The 25473-nt window shown below is 34.9% G+C and overlaps 1 protein-coding gene across 5 annotated transcripts in view; it reads right to left on the minus strand.

Annotated features, from left to right (window-relative positions):
• The window catches only part of ROBO2 (roundabout, axon guidance receptor, homolog 2 (Drosophila)), a 1384675-nt gene that overhangs the window by 115653 nt on the left and 1243549 nt on the right, over positions 1–25473 (minus strand). For 3 of the 5 annotated variants that reach the window (XM_011932802.1, XM_011932801.1, XM_011932800.1), the window contains exons 6-7: positions 11204–11331; positions 6652–6663 (exon numbers count right to left, since the gene is read on the minus strand). In XM_011932802.1, the coding sequence (XP_011788192.1) occupies positions 6652–6663; positions 11204–11331 (140 nt within the window). The remainder of the gene's footprint in view (positions 1–6651; positions 6664–11203; positions 11332–25473) is intronic. The other 2 variants (XM_011932803.1, XM_011932804.1) reach the window with 1 other exon arrangement.

Here is a 25473-nt window from a genome sequence, read left to right on the forward strand (position 1 = left end):
AAGAAAGAAAGAAAGAAAGAAAGAAAGAAAGAAAGAAAGAAAGAAAGAAAGAAAGAAAGAAAGAAAGAGAAGAGAAAAGAAAAAAAGAAAGAAAGAAAGAAAGAAAGAAAGAAAGAAAGAAAGAAAGAAAGAAAGAAAGAAAGAAAGAAAGAAAGAAAAAGCCTACTGTAGTTGGCAGAATTCTGAGGCCCCATGACCTCAGGCAGGCCCTTCCTGGAAATACTTTCATGACTATATTAGGTTACAAAAAATATTTAGAGATACACTTAGGGTTACTAATCAGTTGACCTTAGAATGGGTTGATTCATCAGCTGGGCCTTACTTAATACTCTGGATCTTTAAATCAGGAAATTTTCCCTAGCTGATATCAGAAAGAGGCCTCAGAGAGCTACAAAGCAAAGCACAGGAAGAACTCAGGGCACCCCCGCTGGCTGTGGAGACTGGCGGCAGCGATGTGCGAAAGCTGAAGAGCAGTCACCGAAAACAGTGAGTCACTCTGTCTAACAGCCAAGGAAAGGAGAACTTCAGTCCTACAACCACGAGGGACCAGATTCTGACAAACACCACAAGGAACTTTGAAGTGGATTCTTCTAGAGAGTCTGGAGAGGAGAGTGCAACCTGGCCAGTATCTTGCTTCGGGTCTGTGAGATCATGAGGAGAAAGCCCTGTTGTGACCGCCTGCACTTTGGACCCATAGAATGACATGGTTTTAAACTGCTCGATGTGTGGTCATTTTTATGCAGCAATAGAAAACAGACACACCTGAAAACCATCCTTATGATGAAGCAGAGAGTATAAAGGAAGATGAGGAGAGAGTTCTATAGGAAAATGCACACAGCTCATAACTTAAAAAGGGTGATTCTGTATCAGCAGGCCCTAGTATAATACTGAGAAGAAAATAGTATGTTTTTAGTAAGATATTAAAAACAACATTCCAAACAGGGGTTATTGAATCACCCTGCTAGTTCACATTTTCTCTTCTCCAAATATGCAAACTCTAGTCTTCAGAGCTAACTAGAAAATGAATAATCAGACAGTAACCAAAACAGAATCTATGCAAAACAAAATTTAACACAAACTTGTATATTAACTAAGTACTTATTTCATTCATGACAGAAAAGGAATGTAATTAATTAAAAAGAGATAAAGAACCTGTGTCTTCCAAGAATTACTCAAACAAATGCAGAAACAATTTAAAATAAATACTTAGGCAGGCATAGTCTAAATGAAATTATATACAATGAAATCTCTCTTTTAAAAACTAAAAAAGGGGTACAAAGGCTAAAAGACAAGATAAAGAATTTCATATTAGAGCTTAATAAGAAAACAACAAAAAACAAAAAACTTAGATTATATTTTAGAAATAAGAAATACATAATGATTGCAATTTTAAAAGTTGGAGACATGGTATATTGTCATTGAGAAATATACAATATGAAATAAAAACGGCTGAAATTATTATAGAGAAGTTGATAAATGTGAAATTGAGACTAAGGAAAGCCAATATAACTAACGTATTTGAAGAAATGAGAAAGTAAAACAGAAAAAAAATCAAAGATAAAACAGTTATTGAAGTAAAGTAAATTAAAGCATAGATGTGGCAGATTTAAGTGGCTCATTGCGTCCTAGAAATATTACATACAGGATGATCATAACCAAGATATAACTAAGCAAAGTTACTTGAAAGAAGGGACTACATGCATATTCATATGGTAAAAGAACATCCCAGCCAAGAAAAAAATATATTTTTTGTAAGTTTCAGACTTCACTATAATACCATTCAATACCAAGACAATAGAACATTTTTACCAACTTCTGAAAGTAAAAAAAAAAAAAAGAAGTGTGAGAGTAATTTAAGACCTGGCCTCTCCTCCTGTTCGATGGACAGACATTGTCACGTACACAAGGCTAGAGCCAGCTCAGCCTGAGAAGTAATCCACGCTTGGGTTTCACTTTAGAAATGAACATTAGCTTAAGATATTTCAAACGTTTCACATTATGGAAACTCAGTTGGAATACAGAAGATAAAACAGAATGTCTTTTTTAAGCCTACCGTTTAATCAAAACATATGGAGCAACGGAAAGCGTGATGCTTAATAATAATTAAATGAGACTCTGCATAAAGTAGCTAATTAGTGCCAGGTGCAGGAAACATTAAGAGCTCTCAGGAGGGAGATGATTACCTCAGGTCATGGGGTAACAGCTTGGCCAAAGAAAAGGGATGCAAGAAATAAAAGTCTAGGTCTCCTTTCAAGGTACACTTAGAACATCTTTTGCAAAAAGTGCATCCAAACATGAAAAGGTTCATACACAATACCTTTTAAGTTTTCTGATTTTAAAGAAACTGTGATAGTTCCAATATCAAATTATGTACAGCACATTATATTTTCCAAATTTCAAGTTCGGGCGGGAGATGGGGGCATCAAAATATCTGTTACATTATTCTTTAAGTAACGTCAGATTTACAGTTCATCTTGAATGAATTTTCCAATCACAAACTTTTTTTTTTTTTTTTGACTTCTTGGTGGTCTCAGAATAAACTGCTTTCAAACATGCTTTAACAAAACTTTGCTTCAACTCATAAAATGGAACTTTCTAAAATGGCATATTTAATTACTGTGGGTAAGCCATTGAAACATTAAAAAAAAAAAAAGTCCCTATAGATTTCTGTCTAGAGTAGTGGCTGCTGCTTTTAAAAAATAATTTTTAAATGGTGAATTTTGCCAAAAAACATGTGTACTTCTTATTACTTCTAAATTCTTGTGTGGCCAATTCCATTCTTCCATCAAAAGGAAACATGCTTTCGGGTCACTAAGTTAGAACATACTTAGAAGTTTCCATCAAGTTGTGTATTGTCAGTTTGTTTTTGCTATTTTAAACAAGTTTCACGTGAAGTACTCGGCTTTCAGTTTCATCCTCCAGGCAATCAGCATCCAGCATATGGTACACAAGTTACCAAACGGGGCAGGACAGCTTCCTAAGCAAGGCAGCTGGTAGATTTGACAGTTCCTCTCCAAATTACTCGTCATGTTTTGAGTTGCTGCTAGGAAAAAATGTGTTGCCCATCTCCAAAATAGATGTTCTTTTTTATTTTTAAGCTCGGGAGAGGCTTCCAATAAAAAAATAAGACAGATGGGTATATAGGAAGCAAGATATTTATCCCTATTTAGACCATTTTCTTCCGTCAGTTCCCTCATCAGAAGAGTTTTCCAAATAAACAAATGAATACTTCAGCATTCATAGCTAACTATGTCCTACGGTGTACTTTTCTTTTCATATAGAGAATGCCTTTGGAATAGTAAGACGTCGAAACCAAGAAAGGGCTTCTGGGGTTTTAATTATTAAAGTGATAGTTGCCCAGATTTTGTGGCAGCCGGCAAATATGAACATTAAAGAGCTCTTTTGGACCCACTGGTGACATTGCAGATGCGCAAGTGAAATCCGTAAAACGCTTTCCTCAATTGGCAAGTATATGAACGTCTGCTTTCAGTAATACCTCCCACACTGGGGCATCCTCTAAGTTCACCTAGAGGAAAACTCTAAATACAGGCCAGAGGTGTTTATTCCAACTGCAATTGCATAGAGTTGCAAATTCTTTCACGCAAATGCATCGCATAAGAGTCATCCATTTAGACAAAATTCTCAGTTTGGGGGTTTGTAATGATTTCTAAAGGGGGCTTTCTACACAGACCATCAAGAAGTTTCATCCAGTGAGTAATGTAGTGACGGTTCCTGAATCTCGAAGTATTCCAGAATCTGCAATGATGTCTAATTTTCATTCAAAAACTCTAGACACAAACTATGCTGTGAATTTTCTCTAAATGTTATACACTTGGTACATATTTCTTCACCTAATTTATATTGGAACTAAAAGCTGGTTTTTCTCCCCTTTCTGTGGTCTCTACCTTGCAGAGTACCCTTTATGCTATTGCTAAGAGCTTCAAAGTTGAAAAACATGCTTTTTAGTGCATTAACAAATATAAATAATAATGTAGTTTTTCTACAATTTTAATATGTAATCATTATTTTACTTGACTTATACTTTTTGATCATACAATGAATGTTCAGATATCTATGTTCTTGAATTAAAATTGATGTAAGAAGTAGATACAAAAAAATGAGGTTAATTGCCTTATTATGTCTCTTTTTTGGCAATCCAATTAAAACATACCGAACACTCAGTTTTTAAAATTAATAGTAGTTGTCAAGTTTAAAGTATAGTTCTTCATATTTCTGAACATTGTCATAAGTCATTTGAGATAGATTTATGAAATGACAGACTTCCCCAGAATAAAGTACAATGTGTCAAGAAGCTATTCTTTAGTTCCAGTCCAATGGGGATTTAAGAAGTCATTTCAAACAGGAATAAAAAATGGAAATAACTTTTGAAACATCTTGCAGATGACAGATACGTCTCAATACTCTGTGTATATCACATTTTGAAATCAATGTACTTTTTCCTATGTTTAAAGATTTTAAATATATTGGAAATTATTAACATGCTATTTATTCTATGTTCTGAAAATTTGTGAGATAATATAAATCAAGTGGTCATGGTATATTGGCGTGAGATTTCTGTGTATAAAGATCTGCAATTTAAATGTGATTGTTCCTTTTCATTTGAAAAGTCATTAGCTTATAAGTACAACTGCTGCCAATGCAAACCCAACCTATATTTTCAAATACCTACTGTCATCCTTTCTATTGAGAAATGTTGTCAATCATTCATCTATTTTCATATCTCCTATAAATACTGCAATGCTTAATATCTTTAAAACACTTCTAAATAAGGTTGCAAAGTTTTTATATTCCATAGTCATCTGAAAAAGGGTCAGATCATTCTCAATCTTTCCACTTAATACATTTCATTATATATATAATCAATAACATTGTTATATATAATTTATATATAAATGTTTCCACTTATTTTATTTTACTTTATGTAATAACATGCTTTCTTATTTGACACATAAATGAGTGAATTTCTGAACCTGAAAACTAGCTCACACATGTTGAGGAAAAGAAATCTGACAGAGAGGTCATGTAGTCTACCATCAGCTCTTTCTTTGTCCATTGCTGCATCATCTTATTCTTTCTCATTCTTTTCTTAATTTTGTATGTAATTCAAAAGACACATAAAATTACCATTAATAGGAATCCTTACAAATACAAGAAAATAAGGCTTAAAAACGATTACAATATATTCTTCAATTTTCAAACTTCAGTTGTACAAACCACAACTGATTTCCTCATTGTTTCAAAAAACATCCCACAGCTTATGTTTCAATTAATTGTGAGCCATAGCTTTATTTCAAAAATATTAAAATGTGAAGTAATGTCTCAGAAACTAGGCATACGATAGCTACCAACATTGGCCTTTTACATATAAAATAAATCACAAACTCAGTCCCCTCCTGCAACAGCTTTGATAAGTCAGTATTATTCTCTCCATTTTATAGAGGAGGTCACTGAGGATAAGGGATATTAAATGACTAATCAAAAGGGAGTATTGCTCAGAAACACTAGATCAGAAAGTCAGATTGGGAAACCAAAGTATATTTACTGTATCTGCTGACAGTGTAAAAACGTACTGTGTAACAATAAAGTCCATGACTGTTTCAACCAAAGGGGGAAAAAATGTGTGAGTCTGAACCAACATATCTATCAAGTGTCAATAACGTCAAGCCAGTACATTAAGAAAGCTTTTGAAGATAGATGGACAATTTATAAAGCCCTCAAAATTGAATAAGTTGTTTTAAATATCTTTTGGTATATTGAAGAAGCAGTGTACTAAATTTGCTCACTCTTTCATCCATCCGTTTATGCATCCATCTATTCATTTACATGTAACACAATTACCAAAATTTATTTAAACATAGTTATTGGTGGATTAAACTAAAGCTTAAAAGAGATGCAGAAAGCTTATTAAGTCAATGAATTGAAATATTTTATCTTCCAAATGTTTACAAATAATTACCACTTAAATATCTGCAAAAGCAAGCTGTCAACTTACTTTAATTTCACAAAGCCAAATGAAAAATAAGACATATTAAAACCACAAACACTAACTTTTCATGCCAAAGAACACAGTTCCACTCTCCCTCCCCCACTTAGGGTAAGCATGTACTTAAAGCGTTTTACTTAATTTTGTTTAAATAGGCATGCAGGCAATACATATGCAGCAGTTAAAAATATCCCTAAAATACTGGGACTCTGCGTAACTTAAAAGAAATGTGTAAAGTCGTAGAACTTTTTAATTTAATTCATAACTTTTTATCTTAACATCAAACATAACTAATAATTGATTATTTTACACATACAAAAAAGGATAGTGATGCTTTCTTATTGTATCCTAATACAATATATTTTTCTCCTATAAGAAAAGCTAGCAGTTCTTAAACATAAATCATTCATTTATTCTCTTACATAAAAATTGTTACCTACTTATTGCTATGTAGCAAAAGTCACTACAAAATTGTTTATCAATGTGATTAAAAAAAAAAAACAGGAGAAACTTTTAGAGCAGATAGTCTCAAGTATTATTTTAACATGAGTAAAATAAATACATTCCACTCTGTCAAATCTTACTATGCATGAGTTATGAAGCACTGTGCCAAGCCATGCTTAGTGGATAGAAGGATGGCTACTTACCAACAGGGCGAGCTGTAGACATTACAATGGTGTGGTGAGAACATAAAAAAGAAATTAAAAAAAAGAAAGAAAAATTATCAGAATGCATGATGTGTAATGTTACATTTAAGTATGGACAATAGAGTGATTTCTATTCTCACAATTCAAGTATGACCAAGATGTCTGAGTCTGATAAAATTGAGAGTTATAAATATAATTCTAGGAAAATAATTACTTTGACTCCGAGGACTGACTATAAGCAATTTGAGAGATATTTTAGGTAAAGTCTTATCATCATCACTTACTATAGTTATTATTTCAAAGATCTTGAGTTAAACAGCCTTGTGTTACCCCAAAGTTAAAAACCTGATGAGTATCACTATTCAAGTCACAGACTAGCAAATGTCATGTCAATAAAAGAAGCCCTCGCTGTCTGATTTAAATAGCAATTGGATTTTAAGCATGGTTAGTCAGAACCATTACCAGGACTGCAGGAAAGCCTCTGACGCTGCTTTTCAGTCAGTAATAAGTGAAGATCACATCACTTTTAATCCATGGACAGGGTGGATGAAAATATAGCAAATAGGTTGGAACATCCTTAGAGATTTCAACTCAGTAGCTCCCTAACTACTGTTAAGCTTTTTCCTTCTTTTGGCAGAGGGCAGGAAACAATGACTGACAAGTTGATTCTTGTTCACACTGAGAACGGCTTTCAAACTGCTGCTTCAACAAATTATCATTTTTTTATTATACCACAACTTTCAATCACTAAAATCAGTGGTAATAGGCTGCCCCTGTTATTAATGCAAAGAAATTGTAAGAGATACACACGGGCTTCATAAACCTTTCCTTAAAAAGAATAATACTCTATCAGTTTAGATGGTAAACCATTTTATGCAAAAGCAATAGACAAACATTATAAAACACGTGATCCCGTTATCCAAATGAAGAAACACTATGCTGAGTAGTATAGGAAATTTCATGAAATCTGATATTAAAAACAGAATTTTTTCAACAGTGTTTCGCTCATATCTCGGTAGATACAGTTCTAGTGCGTATGTAATGCGACTCCGGAATGTATCAATGGCTTTGTGTTGATGATGGCTCTCTGGGCAAGATAGGAACCACCATTGAACACGTGTTTACACATATTCACTTAACAGATACATCATAATACTAGCTCTGTGCAATCCATAAACATAAAAACGTAGCTGTCTCTATGAGAGCCATGGTCTTACAATATTATTCACAATTAAAGCAGGAAAGATTCCGACAATAGGCAATAAGGCAATTGTAGCAGTGGTACGAAAAGCCTGGTGTAGTGGAAGCCTGATGTGTCCTAACATATACGGTGTGTTTGCTATAGCTAGAGGAAAAAGGGAGTAAGTTACCCAATGTACCAAAATTTCTTTCTTTTTGCAGGGGAGTGGGGAGCAGAATACAATGTTAACTATCGAAAAGAGATAACAGCGTAACAATGTGAAGTTGTGGCTTATTCTAACAGATGAAGTTTCTCTTAATTTTGCACTGGCAAAATGTTCAGTAGAAAAAGAACTTTTGTTCTTCATCTTTGAATTTGCACTTTTCAGCTTGCCATCTCAAGCTGAATTTCCAACATAATGTTTCCTTTAGAAATGAAAAGGCGTTTTGAGTGTAGCATATTAACAAAAGAAAAAAACAAGAAACTGTGGTGAGAAATCATGTTTTAAATAAATAAAATATATATCTATCTTATTTTAGTATAGAATAATTCCAAAACATTAAGGCTTTATTGCTCTAGAAACAATATTACTTTTCCAATGAGATCTTTATGCAAAGCAAATTTAAAAATTTAAAAATGGGAAAAATGTGCTTGCAAATATGCAGTTTGTGTTGTCATTTTTAAGCCATTTAAAAAGTTTTATTAGTAATAAATTATTTGATTAGAATGAAAAGTCTAATCAAGGAGGTCTGTTGTTGACTGGCTTTATTTCTTCCTAATTTTACATTTGCCAAGTCAGCAAAGGGAGCTTCTTGATGTTCAGCCTCACTTTATAGTTTTTTTTTTAACCATATTTTTGAAATGGGAAACAACTGAGTAGATCTGTTTCAAATTTTGACAATCAACTCCCTTACATTTTCCCCAACTGGCTAATGTGAATGTTACGATAAAGTTTTAGCAGAAACATCACAGAACATTTTTTTGTCCTTGTTACATTAGCAACATTTTGTCCTGAAAAAATCCAGCAGGTGGATGTTTTCAACACCAGCAAATTAAACTAAACTGTGTCTCTGCATTAAATGGATGAAAATGGACATGGCCTCTTGGGTCAGTCGACCCTGTTCTAATAAAACAATCCAAAGAAAGGCTGCACATTTCATTTATGTGCATAGAAAAATTAGCAAAGGAAAAAAATAAGTCATAGATAACAGTGTTGTCTTTTTTTCCTGTTAATCTCTTAGCATGAGAAAACCCAAATGCTTTTCCTAATGGTAAAAAATAAATGTTTTTAAACAGTATTTTACTCTATATTATATTGTGTTAAGGAGATCTTTTTAAACACAGTTTTTGAGGTTTCAGTCTTAGAGAGGTGATAAATACATACCACAAAGAATAAACACTCTAATCCATCTACAGGATACAGATTAGGGGAGAGGCCATTTAAGGTTTGCTGATTTAAAAAAAAAAAAAAAAACCCTATTGAAAACAAACAATGTTTTCTATTAGTTTGGTAAGTTAGCTTCAGACATCCCCCACATAAGGAGCATGCTTTGTTAAATGAAATGTTAAGCCTGGAACTTTCAGCAAATTATGAAAACAATTAGCTGGGAAAGGTCTTAAGGCAAATAGACCACTTCAAGTCTCACTGGTCCAAGCATTCCAGCGTAAAAGAAACCCTGCTGCTTCTACCAGCAAACAGCTCCTCACGTTTTCTCACCATTCGTTTAGTCAGCAAATAGTTTTCCAGTGGGACATTTATTGGCTGCTTGTTTATTATTGTTTTCCATTTACTTTAGAAAAAGAAAACTTTGGGGATACTTTGGTCTAGTGAATTGTTTTTGCAATAAGCTGCCCAGCAAACATACGACAAACGTATGAAGTCATCCATGTAGAGTGTGGGTTAAATGAAGTGTGTTCATTGCCTTACAAAGGTTATCAGATTTTCATCCCACATAATCCATATATATATCTATATATTCAATTCATATATGATCATAGTCCTTTATGACCTGTTAAGTAATGAAGACTGAAAATGTTTTTATGCAACTAGCTGTCAATTTTGTCTAAATATGTTTTGTATCTAAATTCACACTAGAATGTCTAGAGAAAAAAAAATGGATTCGGTGAAATAAGGATGGAGCAATTGAGTAGCATGAAAAGCACCAATATTTTTCCAGGTGTCCAAAGTGCCTGTCTCCTCATAATAACCTGGAGGTAATTGAGTTTTTCATGATTTGAAGCCTAAATCATAAATCTGGCAAAAACCCTTTTCTTACCACACAAAAAACTAACCTGAGAATCCCTGATATCTTTCCTGCAACTTCGAGCTTCTCCAAACCTTTTTCCTAACCTTCTGAAACGTGCTGGGAGCAAAGCTGCACAAGGGTCAGAGGTATGACTAAGTGGGGTAAGATGTAACTGGGACTTGGAAGAAAGCAGGCAGCCAATCGCTTTACCACGAAGGATGAGAGAAGGAGGCACAGTTAGCAGTGGGAGAAAGGACGTGCCTGCCTATCTTTGTTGGATTTTCTATGAGTGTGAATGATGCCATGGGTAATGTCCATTTCAAGAGTAAGTGTCCACTTGGTACTGCTTGGTACCTTGGACTATACAATTTACCTCACGTGATCAACAAGTTCCACTGAAAAGACGGTTCATTTATTCTAGTGCACTGTAAAGTTAAGTAATGCTTTCTTTCGCTTAGAAGCAATTCCAGTGAGTCTATAAATGAACATTATTCCATGACTGAGGAAGTGCATGACACCCAGAAAGTGCAAGTTATTACAAGAGCAGCACTGACTATTTCAATTATTTAAGGCCAATGAACTTCACAAATCAGTCTCTAAATCAGATTATCTCAAGTCTGGAGAGTGCCTCTGTGTTCATTTTCAGCTTTGGACGCATTGCTAGTTTTTTTCAGATTGCTGTTTTGAATGCTGACATTAAAAAGAACTTCAAAACAGTATGCTTCTAGTATAAAGTGACAAAGTGACAAACCAGTAAACAGAAAACATGAGAGTACCTTCGAAACTGATGACATTTAAAAGCAGTAAGTAGCTGAAAGCAATGGAAATGGAAAGAGAAGTATAGATCTTTTCTGTTTCTAAGATTTACTTTTAAGCCATATAAACTATTAACTTTAAACCATAGAAGCAATTTACTAAATAAGAATTAATCCTTTTAAATTATCATCACATGGAACCAAATAAAGAAAATAATTTTGTTTCAATTAATGATAGAGAGGACACAAAATCTAGGCATTTTAATACAACAAAAGAGCATAATTCATTATTTTGATTGTAAGTTCACTTACCAATTTAACCAAATACTAGTGTCCAGATTCAATTATCTTTGACATCTTAAACCTCTTACCTCGGACGGTGAGCGTAGCAGAGGCTTCCATTTTTCCAACCCGATTCTCAGCAATGCACATATAGGTGCCTTCATCTGTACTCATGGTCTTTTTAATTCTTAGTGTGTAATCATCTTTGATGTCATACCTGTGTAGAATATGAACTGGTTTTATTACATAGTATTCGCTATATGGATAATAACATGAAGTAGTCATCTTCCTTTTTCTTTTTAAACTGTATTTTACCGAAACACAAATACATACACACACAAATCAGCCATAAAGTGCAATTACTTAGATTAAAGGTATTGCTAATAAAATCAATTTCATATCTGTTCTTCAGCTGCTTGTCAGTTACCTGTACTTCACATACGTATACAATTCTTTCCACTGCACAACTATCACAGGCATACTTAGCACTTTGACCTTTATTTGGTAGCTCTTGACTACTAACAAAAATAGATACAATCTCAGTTTCTTGGTGAGTTATATTTCATTAGTTTGTTGGTCACACTGTGTTCAATAATATAATTTATTTTTAGGCACCTTGGACATTAGAGAGCTAAAATATGTTAAAGAACAAAATTTTTCCCTTATTTGTTGGCAAATCGACAAAATGGGCATTAGGTAAAAGAATTAAGGGTGTGTAATCAATTTTTAAATAAGGAATATTAACTCCTGAAACATCAGCATGCCTTGGAGTGATTTTTGGAAACGCACATATTCAGCTTGTTCACGTGCATTTATGGTTTTACCTCCACTTCATTCATGAAGCAGACTAACATAGTGGGTCAGAAAACATAACACCAAAACTTTGGGAGTACTTGCATGAGAATATATTCTTATTTAATTCTAAGAAATTATAATTACACAAACTAAATAATCCAGCTATCATTTTTTTCACATGTGACATTTCCTCCTGATATTTACCAGTGGCTTTTATTGCAATAGTTTCTGGTTGGACGCTTTGCTTCTCTTCCTCGTATATACCACAGTTAGATCCATGTTTCCAAAATATCATTTTAATTGGTCCTGTCTGCTCAAAACGAGCTGTGATTTCCTATTGTTTTCAGGACAAACACAAACATTCCAGGCTTGCATTTAAAACGACCATAACCAGATGTCTTCTACTTCTAGCTTTAGCTAGAAGAATAACCCAGCTTAACTTTATTAGAGGCTAAGGCATGAATTAATATAGTCCTCATTTATAGACCTCGGCATGACAAAAAGCACTGTCTATATACCAATCATGCCAACTAAACTTAACTACCCTTACTCTTCCATCCTTTAATTATCATGGTTATTTTTCTGTCTGCGTGCTTTGCCTTAAAATTCTGCTTATTAAATATGTCATAAGTGGTTAGGGAAAAAACTTATCCACTACTTTCTTATCCACTCCCTTCATTGTGAAGCCATCCATTACCATACTATAAAAATCTAATTACTCCCTTTTTGAAAACTTACTGCTGCAGCAATAATTCTGCACTTAGTTACATTTTGTATTGTTATCTATTTTGATGAAGGCAGAGATCTTGTCTGCTTCACTCACTGCAATATCCATACTCCAAATATAGAGTTTGTAATATCCAGTAGCATAATCAAACGGTTAAGAGCACAGGCTCAGCAGCACAATGGCCAGAGTTGTATTTATGGACTTGGCTTCTTCACATGCTTGCAAGGGTTGACAATATACTTACATTTTCTGGGTCTCTATTTCCTCATTAGCAAAATAAGTGCTAAAGATAACATCTATTTCATGGAGTGAGTGTGAGCTTTAAATAACATATAAAGCACTTAAAACAGGCACACAAAAAGCACAATACATGTTCGCTATTATTATTCCACCTACTAGGTGCTCAAGAAACACTAGTGGTGAATACATGATACATATCTTGTTTCCTGCTCATATAAAGGCCGACTGTGAATGGCTTCAAGACTCCAGATGACTTTACCCATGTATTTATAGTCAAGAGCAACACTAGGCTAAAATGCATAAAAGAGTATAGTACAGTTAAACACTTTCTGCTTAACTTTGCCAGTGAAAATGTGAGAAAAACAATTATTTTGATAATGGCTTCAGAAAAGTTACTGGTGATGTATTAATAATAATAATCTTTTCTACAGTTAGCCTATGTACCGCATGACATGCTTAGCTGTAAGATAGAAACATTTAAACACTGTATTTTGCAGACATTTCCAATTCATCTAAAAAATTGAATTCTTGACTACTGTTTAGCTATTTATTCTTGTTGCGTGACTTTCAGAAGTCTCTACATTGTCCTATAGCTGAGCTTTTTCAAGAGCTAAAAGAGGGGAGATAAACTTAATGGTCTAGAAAGTTTTCTCTGGATCAATACATATGTGAAGTCATGATTCCAAGTCGATAAAAGATATCTACATTGTACATTATTTCTGATTTGTCATTGAGAAAAAAATTGTATGTTACCTCAGTTTAAAAAAAATGCACACATTGTACAGAGTATCCTCAAAACCTTTTTCTGAATTAGAAATTGTCATTTTATAGATAAGAAAACTGACACTTAGGCAAATAAAATGACCTCCTCAAAGTCATGTTATTAATAAATAGAAAACCCAGAATTAAAACCCTGACTCTGAATGTGTCCCTTTCTCATTCTATGTGTACTTCTTCTCTGCAAGTAAATAGTTTAATTGTAAAATGCTAACTTAACACAGTAAGACACATAACTATCTAATGTGCAGAGAAAAATAATTTCATATTCAGCAAATATTTAGTTATAGCGTATGACAAAATTTTACTTCACTTTAGAGACATTCATTACACAGAAGACAACATGGAAACTAAATAAATTGTAAAAGTTATCTCATGCTTTCTGCTTTAGTTAAAAAAAAAAAAAGTGTTTATTCTAATCACCAGAGAACTGCAAATCAAAACCACAATGAGATACCATCTCACACCAGTCAGAACGGCTACTATTAAAAAGTCAAAAAATAGCACATGCTGATGATGCTGTGGAAAAAAGAGAATGCTTACACACTGCTGGTGAGAACGGAAATTCGTTCAGACACTGGGGAAAGCAGTTTGGAGATTTCTCAAACAACTTGATACAGAACTACCATTTGACTCACTAATCCAATTATCGTGTACATACCCAAAAGAAAATAAATAGTTTCACCAAAAAACCCCCACAAGCACTTGCATATTTATTGCAGCACTATTCATAATAGCACACATACGGAATCAACCTTGGTGCCCATCAGCAGTGGCCTGAATAAAGAGAATGTGGTGCACGTATACCGTGGAATACTACACAGCCATAAAAAAGAAGGAAATCGTGTTCTCACTTCTAAGTGGAAGCTGAAAATTGGGTACACATGGATGTAAAGATGGAAGAATAGACACCGGGGACTCCTAGAGGAAAGAGAGATGGAGGGGTCAAGGACTGAAAAACTATCCACTGGGTAGTATGCTCTCTTCCTGGGTGATGGCACAATTTGTACCCCAAACCTCACTGTCACACAATATACCCATGTAACAAACCTGTACATGTACCTCCAAGTCTAAAATAAAGGTTGACATTTAAAAAAAAAATTAAAAGTATTTATTTAAAAATACAAAATACATAATATTGGAACCCAAACTAAGTCTGAAATCTGACTTCCTGAGAATTTTTTTATCATTTTAAAGGAAGGTGAAAACAATAGGAATGAGATTTTGTTTGTTTGCTTTTTAATTAATGGTACGTTGATCGGGGATACAAGTAATTGTGCATTCTATGATTGCATATTATCTTCCTTGTGAAAAGTTAACATTAACTATTACTTGGGAAGAATAAAATGAATTAGTCTTAACAACTAATAAAAGAGATGACCTTTCAAAGAGACGGTGCCATTAAAATCAAACACCAAATCTATGTTTTTTCTACCTATTGAACCGGTTTTCAGATACAGATTGTAAAACTGTGGCCGAGGCCAATAGTCTGGTGACATGGGCCAGGTTTGTTAGAAAACGTTAAGTGCGGAAGGTAACTAAATCCTTCCAGTGAGACAGGGATGTGTTGGAGTAAAAAGAAGTTTTGGGTAACAGTTTCTAACAGTCTTGCACATCACAGTGCCCACCATAGTTCATGGGAATTAGTAGATACTCTTTAACATTGCCGTCTTTTCATTTCCCTTGGTGATCACTGACGTTTGAAAGGATTATAAGAAACATTCCGTTACTTTATTCAAGACATGCTGATGACACATCTATGCATTGCATCTAAATTTGGGGATACATGACGTGATAGGATTCAGAGCCTAGTGAAATGATGTCTGACTCCACGTTGGGGTAGATCAGAACTACCTCGGAGGCTCTCTCCAGCTAACACACATTTCCTGGGGCCGTGTCTTGCCTTTCTGCAACTAAAAGTAAAAGCTACAATGCATGTCTTGCTATGTCCCATCACATTGGGATGTTGTAATTTAAAAACAAACAGGCTTCGAGTACTTAGTTATTGAAATGCTCACAATCTTTTAAATTCTCATTTCTCACTGAATCTTTGCCTGAGGAAAGACTGCAAATAATATCCACAGTTTATATGATGTATTTATATCAGAATACTTTGAATATATATAAAGGGATTAACTCGCTAGGCTAAGTGAAACCTTTAAAAGTTCACTTTCTGCAACTGTCCATCAACACTTGAATCCTATCTGCAACATGCAACCAGTCAGTCCCCCAGCTTGTTCCTATGACAAGTGGTCTATTCTCTCTTTGAACATCTCTATTAGAAGATCTTCTATATATGATAACATAAAACATTTCTTCCCAAAGTTACTACTAACAGTACTACTCCTTGTGCCAAACAGAAAAGTACACTCTCTCTCCTACAAGAGAGCTTTTTCAATTTTGGGTTTCTTATGAATTATCTCATCTTCAGGTCAACTCTTCCTAATAACAGCAACCATAAACTGTACAATAATCCCCCTTTATTCAGATGGAATATGTTCCAAGACTCCTAGCAGATGCCTGAAACCACAGATGGTACTGAACTACAAATACACTACACGAGACAGTCAGTCTGATAACCAAGAGGGCTCCTAAGTGACTAACTGGTAGGTAGTGTGCATAGCGTGGATACGAGGGACAAAGGGAGGATTTGTGTCTTGGTGGAACGAAGCAGGACAGTGCAAGCTTTCATCATGTTACTCAGAATGCTGTGCAGTTTACATCTGATGAATTGTTTATTTCTGGACATTTTCATTTAATATTTTTGAACCACAGTTGACCAAGGGTAACTGAAGCCACAAAGAGAAAGTACAAAACTGCCAATCAGAAGGGACGACTGTAACAGCAGTTATTTTACGTCAGGGCTTCAAAGGGAATTAAGAGCATCAGTACAGATTTACTGATTGATAATCATAAATCTGATTATGTCACTGAACTGTTCGAAGCTATCCAATGGCTTCTCATTCGGTCCCTCAGAATAAAACCTATTTATTTATGGTGTTTAAAGCTTTAGATAATCTGGTCCTTGCCTACCAGATTAGGTCAAGGGCTGAAAAACTATCCACTGGGTAGTATGCTCTCTTCCTGGGTGATGGCCAAAAGAGTAGCTGCTTCTTAGAATTTTTTCTTAATGGGTTCAAATAATAAATGGTTAACATCACAGTTAAGCTTTTAATGGCTGTTGTCATTAGAATTTGGGTCTCATGGTCTGGGTACTGAAGTTTACCTTAGATTGTATAAATTTGTAGGGGTGTGTGTGTGTGTGTGTGTGTGTGTGTTGGCCTAGCAATATTTTAAAATTATTTAAACAATTGACATAATTTAAGAAGTGGACATTTTTAACATACAAATTTGAATTTTCAAATCAAGATCTGTCTTACTCCAAAGTATGAGCTCTTTCTGCTTCCTCACACTGCTGACTCAACAAACCTAATACAACTGTACACCATAAAGACATTACTGTTCCGCCCAACATCACCAATCCACTATGCCAGTCGCTAGTCCTACAAAAATCCCGGAAGACTCAATCAAATTCTGATACTTTTATGAATATTTACATTAAGAAGTGTCTTAGGTCACAGAAAGGACAGGCCTGTAATTGTGATCAGATTAACTCCTATCTGCAAAAGCTTGAGAAATATAAACACTACTTTTAAAGAAATTATGTCGGACTGACTTCAAAATCTAGAATGCAAATAGTTGGTTAATTACTAATTTCACATGTAGGCAATCTGAAGCAAAACATGACAAAGTCTCTTTCCCAAAGTCATAGACAGAGGCAGTTAGAGTTGGGGAAAAAACTCTTGTGACTATCTACTACCAGCCTCTGCTTTCTCTAATGGGTCACAGCTTCCCTAAGTCAATAACGTGCTGCCTAAAACTACCAGGTTTCAAGGATTTTCCCAGGTCTAACAAATGTGGCTTTATTTCTTAGATTTCTTTCTAGATACATTGGTCCATATTTAATAGTAATCTCATTGTAACCATTACATTGGAAAATTGGGAAAACGTGCATTTCTCCCTTGAAAGCAAATATTGACAGAGTGATATGATACGTTACAAATAACGTCTCCTTACATTTAAAGATATCTTTACAGTGTACAACAGGGCTTTATATATAATTGCACAGCAGTAAATAACTTAGAGAAAATGCTTGTTTCCAAATACAATTTTACATAAAATACTGACATTGCTATCTCAAGTTATAAAATGACTGGAACTCTTTATAAGTACATTTATTTTTCTAACAAACAGCAGCATGCATTTTCTATTGGATGTGTGTGTGTTTATTGCTCTGTGTGCATTTGCATTGGGCAAGTAGGTATTTATGTATTGGTGACTTTGTGTTCAGTTTCAAAACCTCCAAACACTAACTTTATCAATATTTTTTCTCAATATTCCTCTAAAACCAACTGTAACACCGGGAGGTTCATAAATGTTTTTCCTGATGTATATATCCTTTAACATTATTCTCTTATTAAACAATCAAAGGTATTTGTATTTTGCTTTTGATTGCATTTAGCCTTCTTTTTTGAGACAGAGTCTGGCTCTGTGGCCCAGGCTGGAGTGAGCGGCGCCATCTTGGCTCCCTGCAAGCTCCGCCCCCCGGTTCCCGCCATTCTCCCACCTCAGCCTCCCGAGGAGCTGGGACCACAGGCGCCGCCACCACGCCCGGCTAGTTTTCTGTATTTTTAGTAGAGACGGGATGGTCTCGATCTCCTGACCTCGTGACCCGCCCACCTCGGCCTCCCAAGCATTTAGCCTTCTTTAAACAGTCTAGAATAAATTTTCAAGAAGTAGACTTTATTTTGGTATGAAACCGCTACTTTGTAACATAGTATAATATTATACTATATATTAACAACACGGGCGGTTGATCATATGTAATGATCAATGTCAATGTAGAAGGTATCATTGGCTGTAATTAAAACCAAGAAAAAAAGAAACATAACAAAACAGTACTGATGAGGAAATTCAAATAGAAATTTGGTGATTTCCATTTTGAAATCTGGCAGTCGTGTGCTGACAGTCCCCACCATAGAGATACCTTATTTTTTCTGATCTGAAACACTGCTAAAAAATGCAACCCAATCAGATTTGGGCCCTGGACAACATGTGCTATCATCACTGGACTGTGAACTGAGATTGATTGGTAACCAGCTGTGACAAAGTGGAGAAGCAGCTCTGTGTTTTTGTGTTTTGTTTTTTTTTTTTTCTCAAGGAAGAAAAAAAGAAAACGAAAACTGTATTGTGTCAAAATCATTACCATCTGTTCAGCTGAATAATAAACAAAACAAAGTAAATTTATTTTAATACTTAAAACCCACAGTTTGCATGCATCATTCTGTTTGTGTGTGATCTTATATTTGAAGAATAATCTTAAAAGCGCTTCAAGAGAGAAATATTAAGTATGTTTTACAAAACAAAGTACTATACTCTAAAACCACTTCCAAATTTACATAAAAGAATCTGATCTGTGTTATTTTTTCCTCATAAACATACCTGCTTTCATACCTAGTGGAAAGATTTCCTATACAGCTAAATTTACTTTTAAAATATCAAACAGGAATTGAAAACTGGCAAAACTTTATAACCACATTTTATTCATTACTCATACTTTGCAATTCTTGATGCACATTAAGCCTCAAGGGTAGGAACTTCTCATGATTTTCTAGCTTTTAAGAATATAATTCAGACAACTTAGGGATTTCCAAGCCTTCCACAATGACCACAGAATTTAGGAGGAGAAAACAAATTAAGAAATATAAATTAAAATTTTTATTACAAACTGGCATTTTATCATGCTTAGCTCAAGTCTGTGTATCTCATCACCTTGTTTGAGTTACGTGAGGACTCTATAAAACTTCCTGACTGGCCATTCTCATCTCAAAAGCACCTTTGTTTTCCATGGAAGGAAATTTATTTTCTCAACATGCTTAGTTTTCGAAATCACCTACTACTTCTTATTATAAGATTTCTGGCTTCAATTCTAGAACAAGTGTTTTGAATTAGCACTTAAAATTTTATTATGCATCTGCTGTGTTAATCATTAAGTTGGCCAATAGTAAAAACTATGAAATGAACCAGGAAACAGTTAATGTCTATATGAGTAAATATTTCTCTCCCTTTAAGGAGACCTGAAAAGTTTGGTTTCAATTTTCGAAACACTTCCACTCAATTCAAATAGCTGAAGGTCAACCTATACCTTTCAGACTCTTTCAGAAAGTAAAGGTCTATAACTATAGGCATTCCAAGTTCCGTAAGTCCAGACAATGTCACTGTGGAGCTTTCTATGAAAATGTCACGTAGTGTATTGTCTTACTTTCAACAGAAGAATTTTTAGGATAAAATCACTTACTCATCTTATGGAACCCTGTACTGATTTTTTATACACACCCACTAATCAGTTCCCCTGTGCCATGTTATGGACATGGAGATCCGTCCATCTAGAACTTGCTGACAGTGTTATTCAATTACATTAAAACATGCATTTTAGTAACTCACAAGTTTACTCAAGGCACATTTCTATGGACTATAAACTTTCCTGCAGAAAGTTAAATCTTCTACCTCTTTCAATTTTGAGAGCTGAAAATAGGAAATGTTGCTCAATTTTTCTAAAACGATCTCTCCATTCACAATTTTTCAAGTAATATCTTTGCACAGGCAACACTTGAACCTGTTATTAAGAATCACATAAGCACTTATTGGCAATCTAATTCCATATGATGCTTTCTTAATCTTTACTATTTAAGGTGTATTCTAAAGGCAAGCTCTTAAATCACCTTTCAGGCCTGAGACCCCAAAATGAACACAACAAGCCATTATTTGGTTGATACAGACTGAGTCTTTGTTTTTAATCTGTAGACAACCATAGGTCACACTTTTCTTTCTGTCTACAATATAATGAGGCTAATGTTTACAGTTTGGGTGAAGTGAATATTTGCCAATTCTCTCAGGGATGAGGTTGCAAGCATTTTCTGGGCAGGGCATCTTAGAGAAGTATGACAGACAGATATCCTTTTAAGAAAATGAAAATTTTCACAGCATTCATTGTAAAATAAAAGAAATAAAAAACCCCGGGAGGTTACACTTCCAGGGAACTAGTAAGATGCAAGGTTATTCAAGTGTGCTTGCTGTTCTGTTCCGAAGACCTTGACAGAAAACTAAAATGAAACTTGAAATATGGTGGCCTCCTCATCTTGTCTTAATTAACCAAGGCAAACAATATTTTAGCCTCTCTTGACTTCCCATACTCTACCACACTGCTTACCTTCACCCTCCAGTGACCACTGGCTCTCTCGTCTGCCTGACCCATCAGTGCAAAATCCCTATGCTAATCTCCTTTTGCACAGCTGAGAGAGCAAGACATTTTCCAACTAAAAAACTAAGCAAAGACACACAAACAAAAAAGATGTTTACCACAATTGGACAATCGTTGATTTAATGAAGTGCAGATTTCCGCTCATAAGGTAACTAGGCCAAAAAGACTAGGACTTGAACCGATGCCAAGAAATTTGGGTACTGACCACCTTGGAACTAGAGCCTCTCTCTGGAGTGTGGGCAATGAAACCAAACTTCAGCCGGTCTCTTTCAGAGGTCCAAGCATCCTGCTCACCCTAAACCAGAACTCCTTCCAAGTTTTAACCAGTGGAGCCTGTGGCTGTCTTCTGAGTGCCCGTCTCTCCCATCTTCCATTCCTATGGCAAACACGGGATACTCCAGGGTTTAATTCTCTTGGCAAATGTGTGGCCAGCTGTAAAGTTCCCAGCCCGTTGTTTTTGTTCATCACCCACGTTTCCATCTTCTCCTGTCATCTTATTCTCTTGTTTTCCGGTTCCTCTGAAATGAGTTTCATCTCCTCTAATATAACCCCTCACAAAATTTTTGTGGCCATCTCCTAAGGATTTTTCACTGTGCTTTCTAAACTACCTGTTTCCTGCTTTGTGAAGTGTCCTTTTCATCTTTCTCAGATATTTCTCCTCCATGCCTTAATGCAAATCTGGCTCTTTCCTGAGGGTTTGCCTTCTGGAGTAAAGGCAGAAGGAGAGGGAAAATGAAGACCACACCTCCAACCATTTCAAGCAATGACTCCGTGTCTGACACAGAGTAATTACTCAATAAATATTACTTGAATGCGATATTTATTCTCTCTCATGCAAATAAAATACAGCAAACCAAAACAAAATTCAGCTTCATTGAGTCTCATGTCATCTAGATTTGAAATGAAATATTTAGAATTTCTTCTTCCTTAAGATGATAAGTAATAGGCCTTACCTCACAGGGCTGTTGTAAGAGCTAAATGATTCAATACATTCAGAGTTTTGAGATTTGCACGAGGCACATAGTAAATCCTCAATAAATGTCACCTAACATTTTCCATAGCTGACCTCACTTCATTCTTATCACCACTTCCAGTGATATTATTGTCTCTATCTCTTTTTGGCCATTGTTCTCTCTGGCCTTTGGAATGGCTTTGCCTTTGAAATCTGAGGTTCAAATGTCTGATCCTGCCATATAACCTTGGTTGTGTCTTCCTCACTTAATCAGTTCACAGACTGAACCTCTTCCTCCATGTCTCTCTCTCAACCCTTTGTATCTTTGTTACTTTCTCTACCCTGCTTAGATGTCGTGGTCCATAAGTTGCTTGTCTATATCTTCAATTATCTTGTTCCATTGCTTTAATGTTGCGTTTGCCTGGCAAAACCCCAATTTTATATTAATACAACAGTTTACCGTCTTCTTTAAATATATACAGTAGACTAACAAAAACTTCAATTCACCCTTGACTGGCTCTCTGGAGGGCTCAGGGAGTAATTCAAACTTCTGCACTCAGTCTACATGTGACATCCTCATCGGTGTCTGGCCACTTCGCCAGGCCCCTCTTACACTCGAGCATTCAACTATACCCCAGAATTCTCGGGCTGTCTCTTGCATCCCTGCATATGCTGAGCCTTCACATCTGGTCCACTCTCCATACCTCCCATCCCTCTCTCTCCCATTAGCCCACCTACTTCTGCTCATGCTGACACAGGATTAACTTAATATCTACTTATCCCTCTAGATTTCAAGCTCCATAAAAGCATGGCCCTGTCCCTTTTATTAACGGTTGTCCTCAGAATACAAGTAGTACAGTTACTTGAACCCAGTAGTCAGTCATGACAAATTTGTTCTTGAGGGAATAAACCAAGGCTGTACACATGCAGGAAGAGGAAGGTTATGTTCTTTCTTTGGCATCAAACATTGCTCATGATAAAATGCCAAGTGTGCACAATGGAGACACTGGGGACACCACACAGTATATTTTGAGCAGAAGAATCACTTCATTTTCTGTTTACTGAACTTTGAACTCTGTCTCAGTTTGTTCAAGTTATATCTTCTATTCATCATTTTCCACTTCAAATATTCTCTCTATGTCCAATGCCTTCCAATTCTGAATATTAACACAATTAACACAGTTTTTCACAGGACCCAGGAGCCACCCTGGAACCTAGTTCAAGGTAGTTAAAAGTTATAGCTGTAAGTTATAGCTCAAGGTAGATATAAGTTAAAGAGAATATCCTTGCTCACAACTGTCTTTGTTCTATTATTTAACCTGAAAACCTTATGAAAGAAACCATACCCTAATGCATGAAGGATTGTTAAGCTGGGCAAAGACAAGATGCAGGGGAACTTGCTGCTTTTCCTTTGTGTTTGCTGAAGACAGGACAGAAATTTACAAATACAAAAGGTCTTTCTACCCTCCTTCCTATCTTCCCACCTGAAGACAGACTGTAATTTCTCCCTTGCAACCTTTACCAGCTTAGAGATGGCACCAGAAGCATCTGGGAGCAAACTGCTCTTTCCTATTCTCCTGCCTTTGAAGCCTAGGACTACCTTGTCTTGTCACTTTTCTAAAATTGATGTTTTTTGTTGAAGATAATATGGAAACCAGACTCGTAAGCCACTGCTTTGCGTTACCTCTCTCTCATTTTGACGTACACTACACTCATTAATAAACCTGTTTCCTCTTGTTAATCTGTGTTTTGTTGAAAGAGTCTATCCCAACTACAAACTTATGAGAGTTGAGAAAAAATTTCATTTTCTCCCCTCACACATGCACCTCTGTTGCCTACATGAAGAAACCGAAGTTTGATCTTCAGCAGTCAAAAAAGAGCAAGGTCTAAAAGTTGTTTTTAAAAAATATTTTAAGATTAAAAATTAAGTTTTTAAAAAATATTTTAAGATAAAAAATTAAGTTTATGTTACAAGGCATATGATAAAAATTATAAATGTATTCCATTATTGATAAACCCTTCATTTATACCAAATATTAACATGAAAGAACTTGCCATAATTTTAGAATTTACTTAGAATATTTTAAATCACTGACATTGTAGTCATTATTTTTTGTCATTACACTATGAATAGCTGCAGAAAGTGCATTGACCTATCACTGACAATTATGTTACTGTTCCCAAAAATGCAGGGAACTTTAATTTCAACTATAGTTGTTCTGGTTTTCACTAAATTGAGAACTCCTAAACATTTAGAGATTTAAATATATTTATATATTTAACATGTATATATTTATCTTATACTATCTTAAAAATATGTATAAATCTCTAAACTTTAATATATACATTTATATATAACATGTAACTTTTACTGTATAGCTTATAACATTTTACAATATATGTTATAGATAAATTTTTGTAATATATAAAACTTTCACGATTTTACTGTATATTTAAAAATTATATATACTATAGAAATACATATTTAAAGACTAGAGATTCAAACATAGAGACCTGTTTGCAAAATTTTGAGAAAGACATATAGAGATGGCTGGAACTTTCAATTTAGTGAAAATCAGAATAATCATTAAAGTTCCCTGCAGTTCTGAGAACAAGATATATATGTGCTTTGTGAAATCATGTACTTCTTCTTTCTACATTCATTTAAGACCGAATCCAAAGCATTATAGAGATTAGATTAGAGAGAAAGAGTTTCTTGTTTCTTTGCTTTATCATGATCAGAAAGGAGTATGTCATTATTTTCATTACCGTCCTTAATATGCAACACTCTTTTGACAAATTTCCCACTAACTTTTCATAGATTATTTAAACAAAATCTGGTGCAACTTCCTGAATTTATTAATTTTAAATACTTTAAAAATATTGCAGGTATTATTTTAAGTAAGTTCTTAACTAAGTAGAACTTGGAAATTTACTGTTAAATATAGAAATATATTACAACTAAGAAGAACAACTAAGAAGAACATTTGTTCTTATTGGAACCAGTAAAGTTGTGGAAGCAAGTTAAGTTATCCTTTCATTTAGAAATAATTGTTTTACTGGATTAAATACTTTCAAAACTGGTTTCACAATAGGATTAGAAATTGCATTTCAGATTTGGAAAAGTAGATATAGCTCATAGTTATGTGTTTGGGTAGAAATTATCCTAAACTTTAAGTCCTTTTAGGAGAGGACTTCAGGGATCACATCCACAAGAATCCACAGCGCTCACAGATCAGACTCGAAGTTTTCAGATAGGTAGAGGCCATTCTCGCAGTCTTCCCTGTGCAAGAAGAAATGCTGTGATAAGAGACAGCCCATTCACGGTAAAATTGGTAAAATGCATTTCCAAATGTGCCATCTATTTGGTGGCCTTGCTGTCTTTGTTGGACAAATGCTGAGAAGTCTCCTTCATCAGTGTTCAAACTGAGAACTAGCTGGGGAAGAGACTACATTATCAGAGGGATGTTCAGTCCAGGATGCTGTGGAAGATTCAGAAGGCTCTCTTCTTCTTCCTTTTTCTTTGGCCAAGAGAAATTTCCTCTTG

This window comes from Colobus angolensis, unplaced genomic scaffold, assembly GCF_000951035.1.
Source record: "Colobus angolensis palliatus isolate OR3802 unplaced genomic scaffold, Cang.pa_1.0 Scaffold98, whole genome shotgun sequence".
In the NCBI taxonomy this organism is placed as follows: Eukaryota; Metazoa; Chordata; class Mammalia; order Primates; family Cercopithecidae; genus Colobus; species Colobus angolensis.